The sequence below is a fragment of the Carassius carassius genome, chromosome 8 (genome assembly GCF_963082965.1).
Source record: "Carassius carassius chromosome 8, fCarCar2.1, whole genome shotgun sequence".
Taxonomy (NCBI): Eukaryota; Metazoa; Chordata; class Actinopteri; order Cypriniformes; family Cyprinidae; genus Carassius; species Carassius carassius.
Window position 1 is genome coordinate 10,019,877 of NC_081762.1, and position 19,455 is coordinate 10,039,331.

General features: G+C 37.6%; 1 protein-coding gene across 7 annotated transcripts in view; it reads left to right on the forward strand.

The window, feature by feature from the left end:
- pleca (plectin a) overlaps window positions 1–19,455 on the forward strand; it is a 102,735-nt gene that overhangs the window by 37,861 nt on the left and 45,419 nt on the right. For 2 of the 7 annotated variants that reach the window (XM_059556048.1, XM_059556051.1), the window contains exon 1: window positions 18,209–18,390. The exons of 3 other annotated variants lie outside the window; for them this stretch is intronic. In XM_059556048.1, the coding sequence (XP_059412031.1) occupies window positions 18,276–18,390 (115 nt within the window). In that variant the 5' untranslated portion in view covers window positions 18,209–18,275. Of the gene's footprint in view, window positions 1–13,389; window positions 13,692–18,207; window positions 18,391–19,455 lie in introns of those variants that run through there. 2 more of the 7 variants (XM_059556049.1, XM_059556050.1) reach the window with 2 other exon arrangements.

Genomic DNA, 19,455 nt, shown 5'->3' on the forward strand with positions numbered 1-19,455 from the left:
TGCAAGGTTTAAAATGACGGGCAGTATCTATAAGTATGCATGGCAGCTAACGTTCATCGGTGGTGTTATTTGTATGGAGAGTGTCTAATTGTTTATGCTGTTGATTGATTAGACATGCATGGTTGAGGCTTTGCAGATCAGCGTGATTTAAGCTCCTTCTCTTTGGGGGGTTCAGACTACACAAGGTTTTTGTTTGCCCAGCTTCATCTTAAATCAGTTTTAGCAACAGGCAATGACTTACAGATGGACTTGCGCACTACTTGTGGCTTGGCTTCTGAGAGAAACTTTGAATGTTTTCACTTCACTAACTTTTGTTAAGCTACAGCATATAGTGCTGATTTTAAGCTGACAAATGAAGACTTGTTCATTAAATTATTTTAGCAGCAATTTAAAGGGATACTCCACCCCAAAATGAAAAATTTGTCATTAATCACTTACCCCCATGTCGTTCCAAACCTGTAAAAGCTTTGTTTGTCTTTGGGACAAAATGTAAGATATCTTGGATGACAACTGAGAGGCTTGAGACTGTTACACTGTCAAAGTCCAGAAAACAAAGAAAACAAAAATAAAGACTTTATTTAACAATTCCTTTCCTCTGTGTCGCTCCACATCACCGTTGCGCCATTTTGGAGATTATGAGCTGAACGCAGGCAGCATACGCTCTTCTGAGTCAGCCGCGCTACAAGGTTGTGCTGTTTTCTTTCAAATCAAAGCGTAAATCTATTTAAACGTATCCTTATGGCGCCGCTGATGCAGAAGAGCGTATGCTGCCTGCGTTCAGCTCATAATCTCCAAAATAGCACTGTGATGTGGAGAGAAACAGAGGAGACAAATTGTATTCTCGTCGCTTCATAATATTACAGTTGAACCACTGATGGCAGATGGACTATTTTGACGATGTCTTTCATACTTTTCTGGACTTTGACAGTGTCATTTACCTGGGAGTCAAAAGGACAGTCACAAGCCTCCCGGTTTTCATCCAAAATATCTTAAATTATTTTCCAAAGACAAACAAAGCTTTTAAGGGTTTGGAACGACATGGGGGCAAGTGATTCATGACACAATTTTCATTTTGGGGTGGAGTATCCCTTTAAGGTGATCGTCTAAAGTGGTCTTGATGGTTTAGAAATGTATCTGGTGGAGACATACCAGCACACTAGCATCCAAAACACAACATACGCTGGAATTTTCAGCAGGGTGTGTGCTTCTTTCTAGCCAAATATCTGAAATCTGTACAGATTGTGAAAGTTGAATTCTTGAAACACTGATTTAAATGGGAGACAGATTGCACATATATAAACCTTGTGTAAGATTTTCGGGTGAGTGATAATTTGTTTTCTGTCAATGAAGCTGCAATGAATAAATAGGATATTTGAAGCAACTGGAGTACAGCTCAGTCTTTATGAGATGCAGATGTCTCACAAGATGTGTCTCAGACAATTTCGAAATTGTGTTTGAAATCACCAAAGAGTGTCTTTTAAATGTATTACTGTCATACTCTGGTGATGGATGATTTGGATATGTCAATAATACCTTTATTTCATTCTGCACTTATTATTATTAAAAATATAACCATCATTTAACTCCAGAGGGCAGTGTGTAGTTTGCTAAAGTCAGTTTTTATTACCCCTTATGCCAAATATACAGTTTCTGATATATATATATATATATATATATATATATATATATATATATATATATATATATATATATATATATATATATATATATATATGTATATATAGTACTTATTATTCAAAGTATTATATGTATGACATGAAACAGACATTCCAACTTGAGTCCAAGGAAGCTTGATGTAATTTTTCCATGAGCATATTTTCTACGGTTGATCCGTGAGCCATGTTTCTTTCCACACATTTGGAGTTAGGCCTCATATATATCACCAGATGCTGCAAACATAGGCACCATTGTCTTAATCCTCCTTTGAGAGACAAGTACTCTAGCTGTATTTTCCATCAGCATCCATTAGCATATATGATTGTGAATGTAGGTATCATAGCGACGGCTAAAGGGAGATGAAGCAAAAAAACATCCTTTCAGCACTAACACCATTGGCCATTCATTAGGTTTAATTATCCATTATGAAACTCAAGGAGTTGTAATTAACGCCCTTTGCTTCTGGGGCATGCTTACAATTAAGTGACCTGTTACTGTAAATAAACCATATCATGTTGATTTATGGATTTTGCCTTCGAAACACCACATTCGAAAACAATGGTTCATGAATTGGAGGTGCACAGAGCATCCTTTGAAACAGCTGTTGAACATTTATCTTCATTTTTATGAACTAAGCATTCATGTTCATCCAACTCCTGACCGTATATTTAGGTGGGGCAGATTCTGGGTCGTAGCACTAATATATGAAGAATATTTTATAAACTTTATATTCTTATCTCTGAATACATGTGGAAATAAATAAAGTTAAAATGATCTAGCACAAAGCTGTTATAGTCAAACATGATTATGCCTTGATCTGTGTTTTGGCGAGACTAGTTGATGTTGTTGGTGCAGCGCTGTTTTTGGTAATATAATAAGGAAAGAATAATTTCAAAAGAATAAAGAAACCTGTGCCATGTGTACTACTACACGTCCTTTCTTGTTAAAGTTTAAGGAATGATATGATAAACAGCTTCAGTTGCATTAGCACTGCAGGTCAGGTGAAGATCCCTCCCTTTCATTTATGCTTTTACTATTCTGAAGAACTGAATGATGGGTAACTATTTTATAAAGTTATGTGAAATATAAAATGCATGCAAAACATCTCTGTGTTTTCGCCAACTTATTTTGGCATAAACTCAAACACACGAGACTAGATGTATTGAGATGACAATAATACCTTGAAGATCCCATTCCAGACATTATTTACTGTAATCATTAGAACAGAACAGATGTCTGACCTTGAGCTTTGCATAAAAGGGTTCTGCAATGCCCTTTTTAGAGCAGAAACACCCATGTGGATGTGCTTATCATGCTTGTTCAGTCTTTCCCTCTGTCTTTCTTCCCTTTCCTCACACACTTTGATGGTAGTAAAGGTTGTTGCTTTCTGTACGTCATAGCTGGAATTTTTATTTTTGTGCTGTTTGTGGGTTATTATGAAATTATATTTCAATTACTGTTCATTTTTGAAAAACACAAAAGAGCCTGTTGCAAATCAATAACACCATAATTGAGGCAAAATGGCTGCTGGAATCTTCATACCGCTCTCAGACAGAGTATTTATGAGGCCAGAAGGACAGGCGCCCACAGAGCTAATTGAAAAAGATATCTTCTATGGGCTCCCTAAAGTCCAAAAGAGTTTTAGGAAAACTTTTGCTTTTAAGAGGACAAATAGTAAATCAATCCTTTTTTTTTTTTTTTTTTTTTAAAGGGACAAAATTGAATTGTATGCCATGCAATCCCTGCAATTATTAAGACTTCAGTTTCTTTTATATTTGCTTGTCTTTTTGTTTTCAAAGAACTTTAAAGGCAAAGGATTTCTGGCATCTTGATTCAGCTTTAAACAGCACAAAGAGGTCATAGGTCGTGGCACAGGATGCAGCCTACGCCCCTCTCACAATATAAGGACAGCTGCTCAACTCTATACTGCCACCTCCTGTTTATATATATACTTATATATATATACTTATATATATATATATATATATATATATATATATATATATATATATATATATATATATATATATATATATATATATATATATATATATATATATATATATATATATATACTAACTACAAACACTTTATATTTAAAGTTAAGACAAACCTTTAATTCATAAACTATCATGGGACCAAGATGCATTTACAGCTGGGGCATTGCTTCAGAAATGTTCTTTCCCAGGCAGATAAATGACAGAATAAGTAGGATTTCTGAGACCAGTTAACATCCATTCATTTTTTTCCCCTCTCTCTCTTTTTGGAATGGGTAAGAAACATGCCTGCTTCTGTAGTCTTGAGGATCACATTAAGATGTTGTCAACTCAATATTACCAAAAACTGTATTTCCTTGCTTTAGTGCAGAGTGCTGAGTGAAATAAAGACAAACGGGGTAAGAGAGATGAAAAGGGAAGCGCTTTCGTCCTCGAAAGTGATTTCAGTTTAGTAAATCAGACTAACTGCTTTAAACAAGCTATAATGGAGATTGATGATGGTAGATCCTACATAGAGGATTTGATCCAAAAGGGCCAAGGTAGGCGACATTTGATTTGCATATTTAAAGGGACACTCAAATAAGTGAAAATTTTTGTTTCTGAAACTTGATCAGTGTCATTTAATTATGTTGACATACGACTGCATCATTTGATTGTGAGTGTTTATCTCTTTAGCTAAACACATCACTTGGTTTATTGCAGTTTACATCTGCATGCTAATGTTTTTTTCCTTGTTAGATGCCCTTAAGGGCGTTTCTTGAAAAGGTAGACGTTGAGTTTCCTAATTGGTTGGTACCTGGTGTTAATAAATGTAGTTAAAAGCTACCCAAATCCAACAGGTAACCACTTTTTCCATCTGTATGCCTTTTATGCTAAAGGTTAATATTATTGGTCCACCCACTACTCCCTCAAGAATTTGAAACCAAGATGGATTTACTGCTAAAATCTATTTCTCAAACCCCAGCAGACTTAAATTGCAGTTGTTCGGGAGTCCAGATTTGCAAACCCAGTAGTTGAGGTTCCCATTTATTTTCTAATTCTAGCAGTTTTAGGGACAGCCCAGTGCTTTATGACTTCAGAGGTATTACACAATGAGATCTTTGTTATGCGGGTTTGCAGCATAGTCTTTTTTCCACATACTTTGCAAAAAAAAGTAAGAAAATAAATCAGTTTGCTATGTTTATATGGTTAAGTGTATAATGAACTTTACCACTGTTCCAGGGATGCAGTTTCCACAATGGAAAACATTTGGATTGAATAAAACCCGCTACCCTTTCTCTCTCTTTTTTTTCTCTCATTCTCCCTCCGTTTCCTTCCATGTTTTTCTCTTTTTTTCCCCCGCTTCTGACTGCTGTACGCCCCTCTGGATTTGATCAGCATACAATGTCTTGAGGTCAGATGTGCTACATTAGCAGTTGGTGTCAGTATTTTGCTTTAGAACTATAGAAGGGCCAATTTTGTTCGACATGAATCTCTGCTGCTGTTGCTGCCGATCTCGACCCGATGGTAGGTTGAAACTGAAGACCTTTTCTTATTATTTTTGTATATTTTCTACATATTAATTGAGGCTGTATGAGCATTGAATTCGACCCTTTTTTAGGGGACTTTGCTGAAGCACATGGGCTCATTTATGTCTGATATTTAATTTTCTATTCTTAATGTTTTCATAGCAATTTGATATGATTTGCTGAATTTTAAAAACTTAAACTAAGTGTATAGTGTTTCATTTTGAATTTCAATATCTCCTTTTATTCAGTTCTGCTTGGGAGCTGCTCCATCTCTACTGAGTATCTCACCTTGTGCAAAAGAAATAGATGGCAGGTGAAACTGTACCACACTAAAAGGAAGTGAGGTCAGATTGTGGCCGGTAGAGGACGCCATTTTGGTTCTGTCCATAAGCAGTTACCAGATCAGCCCTGTAAACTTGCATAGGCAGAGACATGGGTGTGTCTGTCTGTATGTCTATCTATCCATTTCATCTTTATTCATAATCTTATTCTCAGTAACCTGTAAGATTATTCCTGGTAGGATGTGTGTGTTGACCTGTACGTTTTTACAACCAGTGAGTGATCGTATCTTAGGGTTGTTGCATAGTTACATAACTGACCTGGATTCTCTTCTACTTTTAAACTCTTTCGCCGTCTCATCTATGCATAGCATGAGTCCCGTTTAATGTGTCGCCAGCTCTATTTGGGGCGTCTTTATTCGGTAGTGTTTAACTACCCTCCCTGTTGCTTGGTCACACGGCCATGAATCATCAAGTTAGTCACGGTTTTAAAACAGTGGTTCTCATTAGAGTTTCATTTTTAATGTCATTACTTGTACATTGCTCCAGTCCTTTAATGTGATTATGCACATTGTGGGTGTGTGTCCGTGTTTTATGACTTTGGGTGTGTCATGAGCAGTTTGTTTGGAAACAAATATTCTGGAATAATATCCTTTAGCACAGCACTTGCAGAAATACTAACTTACAGATAAATGTGCTCTAGGTTCTGCATTGTCTCATGTTGTCAGTACTTAATAACAGATTTGTTTGTTCAGCAGTAATATGTTGACTCTCTTTGTGGTAGGACGTCTAATGCATCTGTTCAGTCAGCTTGGCGTTTAGTTGCATTCACGCTGTTTAGAAATGAAAGTCCATGCCGGGGGTGTCAGGAAAGTTACAGCACGTGGCTGAAGCTCGAAAACATATGGAAGTCATTTTCTGCTGGAAGTACAGTGCAGTTACATAATGAATCAGAGAAAGTGCAAGAAAATCATTCTGATAGGTCATATACAGTTATAAATATACACTAGACAAAATCCAGTAATCCAGTAAAAAAGTTTTTTTTATTTATTATATTGCAGACCAAAAAAACCTTGGAACGAGATGTTATGTAATAGTATGGTAGATACACAGAATCTTATCAGCCGCTGAGGGCAAATGAATGTCTGTATGTGTGTGCACTCCCAAAAACAAACCTCACTCTCATGTATTATTAACTTGAGATGGATACTCGAGCCTGAGCGGACAGGAAAAAAAACTCCAAAAATGGATTATAAGAGAACAACTGTAGTTGTCATGCAGAAACATGATCTCTTCTGAATCGTAAGACGGCAGAGAACGAACTGGAGTGAGTGAGCATGCTTCAGCGGAGGGAAGAAACTAAAAGTACGCTGGAATTGAGCTATTGGTTTAAGGCGAGAGAGGTTGTGAAAGGAGGACGGGAGGTGGAGGAACCTCAAACGCTTTTACCAGCGCTCTGAGTCACGGACTGAGAGAGAGAGAGAGTGAGAGAGACCGGGAGAAAAAATAAAAAAAGGGCAGAAGGAGGGGGGGCAGCTGTCGTTTAGAGCGCTCGTAGCTGGAGAAACTATTCTGCTGGGTACATTTAAAGCCCCCCAGCCTCCTCCCCCCTCCTCTCGCTCACCTTCACCTCAAGTCTTTCTCCGGTGAGCAGAGCTCACAAACTGTATCCAAGGCCCGATGCCGGCAAATCCTTCTGGAACTGTGTTCCCAACCCTGGTGGTTTTGGGGCATGTGGCAACCTTGATTGCTGTGTGGAAATGGATGCAGCGAAGACAAGTCAGCGAAGGTAAGAAGTAACACATTTACACACTTAAAGCTTGAAAAAGTTTTGTATCAGTGTTCTGATAGTATAGGACAGCGTTTATCCTGCGTGCTGTTGCTCTCTCTGTACACATGTGCAGCACAACCTCAGTTTCCCCTCCCTCTCTCTCGCTCTGTTTTTTCCTGCTGTGTTGAAACCACAGAGTTAACCCTTTACATCTGGACGGTGCGTGATGACGTTGTGACTTTTGATGAGTTGCAGATGCACGCTGTTGCCAGTGGCGTGAAGCTCACTCATTTGAAGCATTGTTTGGGTTCGATTTACTATTCTGGCAGGTGTTTGTAGTATAACCTGTATTTTGTTATGTAGTTTGAGCGCCTTTTACTTGACGTAACTATTTAATGAATGTTAATGTCATACTACAGCTTGAAAAATATGTTTTTCCTCATGTTCAGTCTTACTGAATGCAAATTGTTACTCTTAGTGTCTAGAAGAAGCCACCTGGTTTCAGTTGTCCTTACAGGCTTAGCCCAAGGCGGTGTACTGTAAAACATGCTGAAAAGCTGTTATCATCTAGGCATACTGTGAGGGTTGCAGGGACATTTTTCTGAAGGCGCTCACACCCTAAACCTAACCTTCAAACCTGCCCTTTATCTGGCAGTCTATTTAAATAGATAGAGGTGTGGAAAGGTGACCAGTGTCCAGGGGCGTGTTCTTGGATACTGTCACTTCTCAACAGTAGTCCTGGGACACTTTAGTATCTACAGTAAACACTGACATATTTATAAGCCATGATTTACATCTTGTGTTTGTGTGTGTGTGTGTGTGTGTGTTGTTGAATGGTGTGTTATTTGCATAATAACAAAAAGTTCTATAAATGTCGCTGTCACATGTTATCAAAGCAAAACATTGTCAGACGACCTAGCTTTTTATGGTGTGTTATTTTCATTGGCAGCGTTTTTGAAATCCCTCCCAGTTTTGTTCAACAAAGGAAGTAAATTGAATCCTTCATTCAGTTTATTTAAAAGAGATGGCAAACATAGTGTATATGAACACTGCATTTATACGCGTAAGCGATTATTTGAAATAATATGGATACAAGTGGAGTAACAAATATATGCTATTTTTTGCAGAGGTAAAACAGAGGAGTCTTTCTTTGATGGAATAGTTAAATTGCGTGGCACATTTTCAGCATAATTCACTATTGTTCTGTTGTTAATCTGTCCATCGGGACTGGGTGTAGCTCTTGTTAGATATGTAGATATGTAGATATGTACTCAGGGCTTGTTTGACTGGTAAATGAGGGTTTTTGTGCTGGAGGCACGTTGCTTTGCATTGAAACACCTGGGCAGCGCTCATTAGCTTGCATGTTCCTGTGGTCTCATCGTAAAGAGATAAACCTGAAACTCCATTATTGTATTACAGTATTGAAAATGCAGGTCTTCCACAGAAATAAGTTACATTCTAAAATATATTTAAATTGAAAACTGCTATTTTTCATTGTCACTGTATTACTGTTTTTACTTGTACAATAAATGCAGCCTTTAGAGACTTTCAGAATTATCAAAACTCTAACCAATTTCAAGGCTGTATACGTTCAAGGTATATACTTTACTACTATGTTCTTTTCCTTTCCTGGGTGTACTGACTCGATTGGGGTTTTATGAGGGGAACACTGGTGACTTTGCCAGCAGTTGCTCTTCACTTCAGATGCAGGTGATAAAGATTACACAAAAGGTTGTATCAGATTTAAGAGACTCAGGCGTGTGCCAGTTGAATCTAGGTCGGCTGTGGTCTCTTTGATCGCTTAAGGTCGTTCAGTTGCAGTGCGTAAATAGAATAATTTAGCATGTCCGGTGTACTATGCACCAGCCAGGTAGTTGTGTAAGGTTGCATTTGAATGTCAGCTGGCTGTGGCAAGTTTAAGGATGGTTATGTTGGGAATTCACCTTAGCCAGTTTAAATTAAGAACGCTCTTCCTCTGTAGCGCACATGGTGCCACCACAGTTTACTTTCTGTGAGGGATGTGTGTGTATCCTGGATACGACCAAAACACTCGCGCTCATACCAGTGAGTTGCATGAAGATCTCGACTATGAGCTTTCAAACACGTCAGCCATTAGATTTGTGCTCATATCATCCCTAAATGTCTATAATAATACTTTAACCTTTATGTCCAATTACTATACGCTCTTAAAAAAAATCATTGCATTTATGGTTGGTTCTTCATTTTTATTGAATTTAAACTAATATTTAAACCTTTTTTTATGGAAAAAAGGGCTATTTCCTCTTTTTCCCCAAAAGCTTCAAAAATCGCCGTTCTTTTAAAACGTTGTATAAATGATCCTGAAAGCTTCTGTGAACAATCAGGTTTATAACATTTTAGTTATCAGCTATTTTAGGACATGAGATAATTGGTTTAATGTGGTTGAAACATCATTTGAAGAGGTGACTTTTAGATTTAAAGTAGGCAAGCATGTCCTATTTTGTAGAATTGCTTTTATACATTTATAGACTGGTCATAAGGTCGTGATCGTGGAGGCTTATTTTATTATACAATCAGTTTATCAATGTTTTTTTTTGTTTTTGTTTTTTGTACTAAGCCTTTAGGAGGGGGCTGACCTTTTCATGATGCCCAGTATAGTGTTCCCATTGACCACACCTCGCTATTATAGTTAGTTATTATATAGAATATGTCCCTTATCTTCAGAAAAATCAAAACAGTCAAATATCTTTCAACACATAGTTCTTCTGAAGATAAGCACCATATTTTGCTTACTCAAACAGCCATGAAGCAGTCAGAAAATCATCCGGGAATTTTATTGATACATTTAACATCAGATTAAATACATTTGTATGTAACAAGTTTCCTTTTCGAACACTTTTTGAAGTCTTTCTGTCCTACTTTGTACTATAGTACTGTGCGAATTCTTGAGGTAAAAGTGGTGCTTTTCGTACACAGGACCACAAAAGCTCATATTTCCTGTGTTGCAGCTGTAATGTGGTACAGAGCGAGTGAGTCAGATTTTCTAAATGAGTCAACTATGAGGAATTCCTTCAAATAAAGTTCTTATGTCGCATGACTCACAAACATCACAATATTTACTGTTGTCTTCGTGATTCTGAGGATTTTGGTTTGAGTCAAAGTCTGATTTGTTATCCACCCCATTGATGTGTATTCATAATATGCATGAATAACATAATTCAAGTATTTGTATGGCAGAAGCTCTTCACAATAAGTAGATTTAAAGAAAACCGTATCTCCGGTGAAGATGCCAGAGGCTGCGAAAGAAGAAATTCCCTGGTGAGATAGTTCTTTTGTGAGCCCTTATGAAGAAAAAAATAATGCATTGTGAATGCTGTGAACTGGAAGTATAGATGGGTGAAAATCTGAATTCATCTTTCTATTGAACATGGTCACAAGCGCATTGCCAGCTCAACATGTCCCACCTGTACTGACACAGCCCTTGTTTGCATACCTATTCAAATATTGAATTACCTGCACCGCAAGTCTTTAAACATCAAAGCACACTTCCCATAGCTAAAACACATTTCGGTTTGAAAATCTATTCAACAAAAAACGGTAGCAGCATTAGTTTAAGTTCCTTTTGAATTCTGAATATCAGGGGCGTTGCTAGGGTCTTGATACGTTGGGGGCTTAGACCAGACCCCCCCCCCCCCCCCCCCCCCCCCCCGCGCTTTTGGTAATTTGGAAGCGTTGAGCATTAAAGACTTCTTTTACAGTATTCAGGTGCATTTTTTGTAGCATTTTAAATGATAGGTAAAAAGATAGAATGCTTTATTTGTAGAACTGTAACAGCAATTCACTGAAACACAAATAAATAATCATCGTCTCTGCCTCCTTCCTTGACACCACCTAATCTGTCATTTATTTTTGTTTTGATAATAAATGGAGCCAGCCTCCAAAAGTGAAACCTGTCCTGTGATTTTTTTTTTGTTCTTATACATTAAGTGTTTGTTGTCTTTACATTCAAATAATAATGTTTCAAATAATCTAGAATATATATGGAATAAATAGCATTCAATACAAAATGAGTATCTCTCATATATTAAAATCATAAAGAGTTTTTATGTGAAAGATTTGCTTTGTTGTGCATTAGAACCACACGAGGCATTTTAGTCATATTACAAAATAATTTATTGAGGCCAAACATAATATAACATTATAAACTGTGTCACTTCACCACGTGACAGCAGCAAGCAGGCTCCTGTGCATTCATTGACATAAACATAAAAATCACTCGCGCCTGACGCGCTATTCGCGTCCGGTGTGAACGCACCATAGTCACCTGACTTAAAGTTCAATGATAGGAATGAAACAATGAATGAGTTGTTGTTAATTCTCCATTTTCACTGTATGTTTCATTAAAAAAACGGCAGCAAAACAGCGATTAAATAAAAGCCGTTTAAAAGCCGTTTAGCTCGCGTCTCGCGAGATGAGAAAAGTGACATCGGTTGCTATAGGTAGCCTATCAGACAGAAAAGTTGATGCTAGCGATGTTAGGATTTCCTAACCTGAAATAAAAAGAATGAAGCAAGATATGATTCCTAAAGTTATTTAGTATTTGCTTCGGTAATACCAATCGGGGAAAATCCTATCTTAAGACTCTTTCTGTAATACGGCCCCTGGTATTCTAGCTAGCTATCCATCTGAGGGGAATAACGTTAATTTACACATCGTGTTTCAATCGCCAAATCAGATTTATAGGCTACTTCATCTACATTCTTCACGAGAAACGGATTATGGCTCACAAAATGGATTAGTTATAGGCGAAATAGTAAGGTCCCACGTACTTTATATATACAGTACATGTTGTTCTGCATTAATACCACAGTAAGTACAGGGCTAGGTACGTTAGACCAGGGTTTGCTAAAGAGCCTTCACCGACCTGAGCTTAATGATGAGGGAACGGCGCCAGTAGATAACTCTTCTTGCCTCCTTATTTTACTTTTTAAAAAGTGTCTAATGTCCATAGCTACCACCAGAAGCCACAAACAACAATGACAGTAAAGCCCAAAGCTCTTTCTCCTCAGGCGCGCACTCTAAGCTGTAACCATAGTAACTTTGATCTGCTTGAACACAGTTTAATCGTCTTTAATACATGATTGATTCCGAAGGATAGATTAAAAGACCCGGTCATTTTTTTTTAAATAAATACAAATTATTAAAATAAAAAATAAACAATTATCAATAAATTAATTTTTTTGAGATCCGGGGCTATAAAAAAAACATCCGGGGCTGAAGCCCCGGATGCCCATGTCTAACGACGCGCCTGCTGAATATTACCCCTTTTCATTGTCTATTTTTTTTTTTTTATTACGGAATATTTTATTATCTAGTTTTGTCTCAGCTCTACAGCACATTGACTTTAAACATGATTTATGATCAAATTAATGGACAAATTAAGATCAGATTCAACTATTCGTTTTTTTTTTTACTTTCAACTGTCTTAAACTGCTGTACAACTGCTGCTGTAAATTTATAACGTGACACTTGTTGCCTAACAACAATATATCACCAGTAATGGAATTTCACAGTGACATTAAAGGATGGTCTTTCCATCAGTATTTATGGGAGTTTTGAGGTTCATTTCATGCTGCCAAAATGGTTTTTAGTGCCTCTAGCCAGGGCCATAGCTATGCTATGGTGGACCAGGGAACCCTTAGAATTGTTACCTATATCTACACCTATACACCGAACTATTTAACATTTTTTAAGCAAAACACTAGAAATTTGATTATTAATATTTAAGATTTTGTGGTTAAAAGTGATCAAATAATATTTTAACTTTAATATAATTCGACGTCTTATAATTTAAACGATCTATTCTGTGATAATCTTTTGTAAGTATTTAGCCTTCGAACTTCTTGTGGAGGTTTAACTTCTTTAATGTGTTTCTAATTAGGTGTCTTTTTCTCCTTAAACGTGGTTTGAACATGCGTTAAGCAATATCTGAGAAAAGACGCATCAATCCTAAATGTTTTAGAATAAAAGAAGAAAAAAAAGTTCTTAATCAGTAACAGCGGCTCATTGCCCATATGGGAGGAATCCGATTTCAATGGCAGTCCGGGAGAAGAGTTTGTCCCGGAGCTAGAGCAGCAGAGTGAGCGCAGCTTCAAACACATTGCGAGGGGTTGGGCTAGTACTGAGGTAAAGCTTTCGCTGCTTTCCCAGTGAGACGCCCCTTCGTTTTTCAGTCCCAAAACAAATGAATCCAAACGTGTGAGGCTGATACAGAGTTTGGGGAACTTAACTCAACCACAGAGGGAGCGCAACCGTTTTTTCTCTGTGAACATCATGGCTGGCGCGGGTGACATGTCCGCGGCAGCTGCGCCGTGTCTCGCTATATTCAGCCTGGATGTGATTTACGGACGCGGGAACTTTATTCACGAGATGAGCTGCGGTGAAGTCGGACTTCATTTATACAGCCGCATGTGCTGCGCAGGTAGGTGCTGGTGTACAGAGACACCTGTTTCTGCGTGTGATACAGGCGAATAGGAGGAGTTCGGTCGACGGGGCGATAACTGTGTGTGTGGGCGCGGGGCGGGCACGGGTGCGCGCGCGGCATTTAGTTAAAGAGGGAGGGAGGGAGGGAAGGAGAGGGGTGTTGTGGAGTTAACTTGTCTTGGGTGTGTGTCCTTTACAGTGTTTTTTTACAGTACATTTTTTAAAGTTTGACATGCTGTTATTTGATATAACATTTAAGTAATTTACATAATTGTAAGGAATTTACATGATTTTAAGCTTTCATTCTAACATTTCTCCGTGAAGTAATCATTTTTATAAATAATATTTTTTTCTCAGAATATGTGGAATATTACAGCGGCATCACACGAGCAGTAGTGTTGCATTGCATGTGCGCGCGTTCTATAATCACTGGACTTCAGCTCTAGGAATTTTTTTCTTTTTTTAATTTTTCACAAACCAATTCGGAGCGAGACAAAACGCCTATGCTCATTTTTATATTAAATATAATAGTATTTGATTAAATACTTGTTATTTGATGAAATAGGGTCTGAATTATTGATTTCACAAAACGTATTTTGTATTTTAATTTGATAATGTGTATGTGTCTGTAATGTGTATATAATTAAATTAAATACACACACAGAGAGAGCCCCCCCCCCCCCCCCCCCCCAATTAAAATAGTTAAAAGTGATCAAATACAAATTATAATTTGTTTAGGCCATGTCTTTGTATAATGCACACATGTATATAGAGCTGTTTCACTAACTATAGACACATGTTCGTATTGTTAGAGAAAAACTGCATCTCAGCATCTCCTCCATTTGGGAAAGTTGCGCCTCGCTGGACCAAAACCGCAATGACTCTAAAAATATTGGCGGGTTGTTCTTCACTCACAGCTTCTGTATGTTTGGTCTGTTGCCACAGTAACCAGTCAGCTTTCATTTGCCACAGAAACTAAGTGACTGCCTGAAAACGTTTAGACATGGCTGCCAGCTGTGAGGAACATCAGCGTACAAAGACATAAGTGCAAAAATGATTTATTAATGATGGTCCTTGTCCTTAATTAAGTGATAAAGTGGTTTGATGATTCTCTTTGCTCTATCCAACTGGAATGGTGACCACAAGAGGGAGACATTTAGTTAGGCTTTACAAACTTATTCCTTAAAGCATTTCTTTTCATGCTGTTCCAGTAACCAATGCAGTGCTATTTTGCTCTCAATTTTATTATTCAGACTTTAAAGTCTGTCCAATAATTTTCTTTTTTCAAAAAATGATTTTAGAAAGGTATTCTGTTTCTATCTAATACCTAAATATAGTTTTGTAGTTTTCCAGACTATTTCTATTTCATAAATCAGGTCCTTTCCTTTATGTGTGAAGGCTTGAGTGAATGTGAGGTAAGATGGAACAGAACATCTTTTGCAAGTGTTTTGGCCTTGTTTAAGAATGAAATGCATGTTCTCACAAGTCTGACAGGCTGTTAGAGGAGTGGTCGTTGGTGTGAATCTGTCTTATGAGCTATTGTAAGGAGCAGCGACATTATGTGCCTGATGTACTGTAGGATGAATTACTGCCTGCGCGTATGTTCATATTAGGTGCGTTCAGTGCAGGAATGTGCGATTGACAATTTGGGGCTACGGAAGATTTCACCGCTCCCTTTGCCCCATCAGTCACATCACATCGGCATGCATTTCAGCTTTGGAGAAAGACGACATGTACTGTAGATGCACAAAAACTTAAGAACTAACAAATTAATCCTATTTGAAATATGAATGGCTGTGCAAAGTAAAACAGGAACCTTACAATTACCATTGTGATTATGTATATATTGATTGATTGCACACAATAAAATTAAGTTTGTGATCAAATATTCGAGTCAAGTGCATTATCACATTTTAGTTGAATTATGGTACCACATTTTGATTAATTGGAAAAAGTGTAAAAAAAAAAAAAATCCATGTATTAGAGTTTTATTTACCCAGAGATATTGTTAGGATAAAAATTAATGAATAGCTTAAGTAATCATCGTCCTGTCTGCCCAGGATACTTCAGAGAAAGTCAAATTCCAATGTCTGCAGAATCTGGCACCATCTGTAAAACAGTTGAATTCTCGCCCTCTTTGGCCTGTTCTTCTTTACATCTTTACATCACACATAAGCTGAAGGATTTGCCTTGTATGATAGGTGTGTTGGTATGAAGGATTAAATGTCTTTCTGGTCTGTTTCTTTTTTTATGGTGCTCTTAAATAGTACATAACTTGTGATGCCTGAAGTCAAACACATTTGATACCTGCACATACATGTTCTTACTTTCTTACTCTTCAAAGATATTATCTGACTTACATAAGGACTAAGGAATTAACCTGTGGACAAATTCCTTTCAAATGGCTCTACAATACTTTTATTAAAATTTAGTCTTTTGACTAAAAGTTAGCTGAGTTTGACTAAAGGTTGACTAAATAGTTTTGTTGAGCTTTCTCAAAGTATTTCGAATTTTCTTTATTATAGTTCAGTAATTATTGGTTGAATTAATAGATAGTTGTGGTACACAATGTGATATCCATTGTATCAAGGCATATTTTTTTATTCCAGAATTCAGTTTTTTATATCAAAGATTTAATGATTACCAAATTAAAAATAGAAATATATACAGTAATATTCTTTGGATTATTTCAAGTAGAACACAAGGAAAATTCTGGCGACTTGGGGTTTAATTCAGTGAGTCAAATACGTAAAATCTGCTGACTGACTCACTGAGTTCATTCATCAGACTGATTCAGACAGATAACTTGGAAGTTTGTGAATGATTCATTAAAAGATGTCTTTAAGATCTGACTCTGATCTCATTGTTTGTTTCTGTGTGCAGATTTGTTATTTATAGTCATTGCATTCAAATTTTATTTCATCTGATTTTCATTGCATAGCTGTAAACAGAAAAAAAACACTGCTTACTCTTGATAGCACTGTCTTTAATCAGCATTGCTCCAAGGCAGATGTGTGACATCTGCAGGTCTTCCAGCTCAAGCCCAAACAGGCCACAGCCCTGAGCTGCAATGCAAAGAATCCTCCATTCCTACCTGTGATCCGCCTGCCATGCTTTCCGAGATCGAGAGGGATGGATTGTCTCTGAGGTCACAGGTTAGGGAGCTCCAGTCACACCTGTGTACTCAGGAATATGACTCCTCTAATTCCTTCCAGTGGTCTCCAATATTCACATGTGCACACTTCAAAGAGACTAGTTATTCACATCTCACTTGTCATTTTGTGCCACTGATAAAAAGGGTCTGTTGTTTGGGGCAAAAGACACAGAGAGACTCTTTGAGTCTCTGCATCATCTGTTTGTATTCTTGCACGCTTGTTTCAAATGCTGCCTTTAGGAGATGCATTTACTCCAACCGCACATGCACAAGGGTTCTCTTGTGCTCAGCCGCATTTTTGTCTGTCTAGGGTGTCTTTGGCCGGACTTCATGAAATAGTGTCTTTGTTGTGTCTGTCTACATCAATCAAAGAAAAGCAGCGACTCCTGACTGAAAATCCGAACCTCCTACTTGAGACTACAAGAGCCTTTCTGTGTGACTCCTGAATTAGTCACATTTTCCCTCTTGAGTGGGATTTCCCGGTTGGTAGAGCACCAAACCCTTCCTCCCACCCCAAACCCAGATGGAAACAGACCCTCATTTTGATTCTTTCCCTGGTGCTTTAAATAGTGATTCATTTCTGTTGCATGCTACCGAATTAGTTTGTACCGAAAGACAGCTTGCTCATTCCATGTCAAGTTTTTGTTCTAACCAGCCACAACCATGACAAAGTCAAAAAGTTGGTCGGGTTATATTCCTAATCTGTCACTTGGAGTATCTCTGCCCATAATCCAATGTGATTGGTCCAAAACTCAGTATATTTAACCTCAAATATCTTCTGATTGGCTGCAGTTTTGTCACTTTGTGGTGACATTTCACTTTCAGTGTGGACAGACGAATTACTTACGACACGTGTTGGTGGTTTGTGCCGTGTTCAGACTTATTTTTGGTGGTTACATTCCTAGGGCAGCTGCTTCCCTTGTTATAGGGTATTTGCAGATGTGAGTTGCGGAAACCGTTAACCATTTTCAAAGTATGCAAGAAATGTGTTGCTTTTGTGCTTCTGAGCAAAAGTAATACAATATAAAAAAAAACACAATAAATAATGAGATTTTAATTTAGTGCTGACGTTTTCATTGTTCACATACGCCGTCAACATTTATTTAGTGTGTTTTCACACTTTTTCAACCACAGAAATTACAGACCCACCTCTTTAAAATGAGAGCTTCTTTCTAATTTATAGCCTATAGACAGGTATTTAGCAAGAAGTGTGAAAAAAGAAGGAAGAAGTAGAGAGGGGAACAGAACTGGAGGGGAAGAAAAGTGAGAAAAGGGAGGGCGAAAAGAGCCGGCTAGGAACACACCCACTCGCCCGCATGGATCTTCTCTTTTGCTTTCTGAAACACCAGACGGGTGAAAAGAAACTGTTTTAGCAGATCGGTGGAAAGTGTACAACTGTGGTTTTGCAGCAAGAACAGAAGTACAGGAATGGCTGTATATAAAGGTTATAGAACGTACTCCACCGACAGTGTCGGCAGTGACGTGGTCTTCACAGATGAAGGTCATTACCAGGGGATGCTGAGAGCCATGGATGAAAGAAAAGGTACAGTGGAAATTCTCAGTTTCAATACTTAAAACTAGCTATTAAACACTGAATGTATTTTTGATATCCTGTTTAATTTTCATACAATATTTGCATGATAAGCTTGTTAATTTGATTACATTAGTTAAATTTTTACTCTTATTTGGTTATTTTTGGCTAGATTGTTATATTTATTGATGCTGCTTTATTCTGACACATATTTAAGGCTTCTTTTGTATTGCAATCAATTATGCAGTCAGGTTATCATTCTGCCTCATAATCGGTCCTCTCTGGACAGATGAAATGTATTTGGAAAATCTTTCCAACCAATAATAATAAGTATAAGCTGTCAAAAAAGTTTTTGGGCTCTAAAGGGAGGGGCCATTGCAAAGGCAGATCCCAAATTTGGGTTGTGGTCCTGTGTGCACATGCATGGCATGTTGGAAAATAGTCAGAAAGCTCATAGTTTGAATACAGCACAGCTGAAACGTTGTAAATGTTCTAGATTTATTTTAAACTATAATTTACACTGACATATTACTCCATACACTAAAACTCCGTTCCCTCAAGCTACGAGTTCAGTTTTACGAGTGTCAAAGCTGCCGTGCAGAGGAATGCATCTTCTCTCAGAACTTGTGTTTCTCCTTGTCAGACTTTGAAAACCTTTGCTTCTGTGGCATGGGACATTAACTTAGCATTTACGGTGGCCTAAGATATACTGATAGGCGTTACCTTTTCAGGCTCTGTTGATGTTTTGCTTGGAATTTTAAGTGCCCCTTTTATCCAGCCTTTGACCTGTTCAACTGTTCAGGTGGTCACACTTGTCTTAGAGCTGTTCTGAGATCAGCTTACTGATGGAAATCAGTACTTAGACTTTAAGAGACCAATAGATTCTCAGTAAAATGCAGCATCTTTGTTCCTGTCGTTTCATATCTTCACATGTGTCTTAATTTTTTTTAAGTGTGTTTTATACAGTTTGTAAAACTGCAATATAATATTACTCAGTTTTTAGGTAACTAGATAAATGTTCATTGTTTCATAAAGGACTTCATACAATGAGTCACAGGAATTGGTTTTCGTGACAGC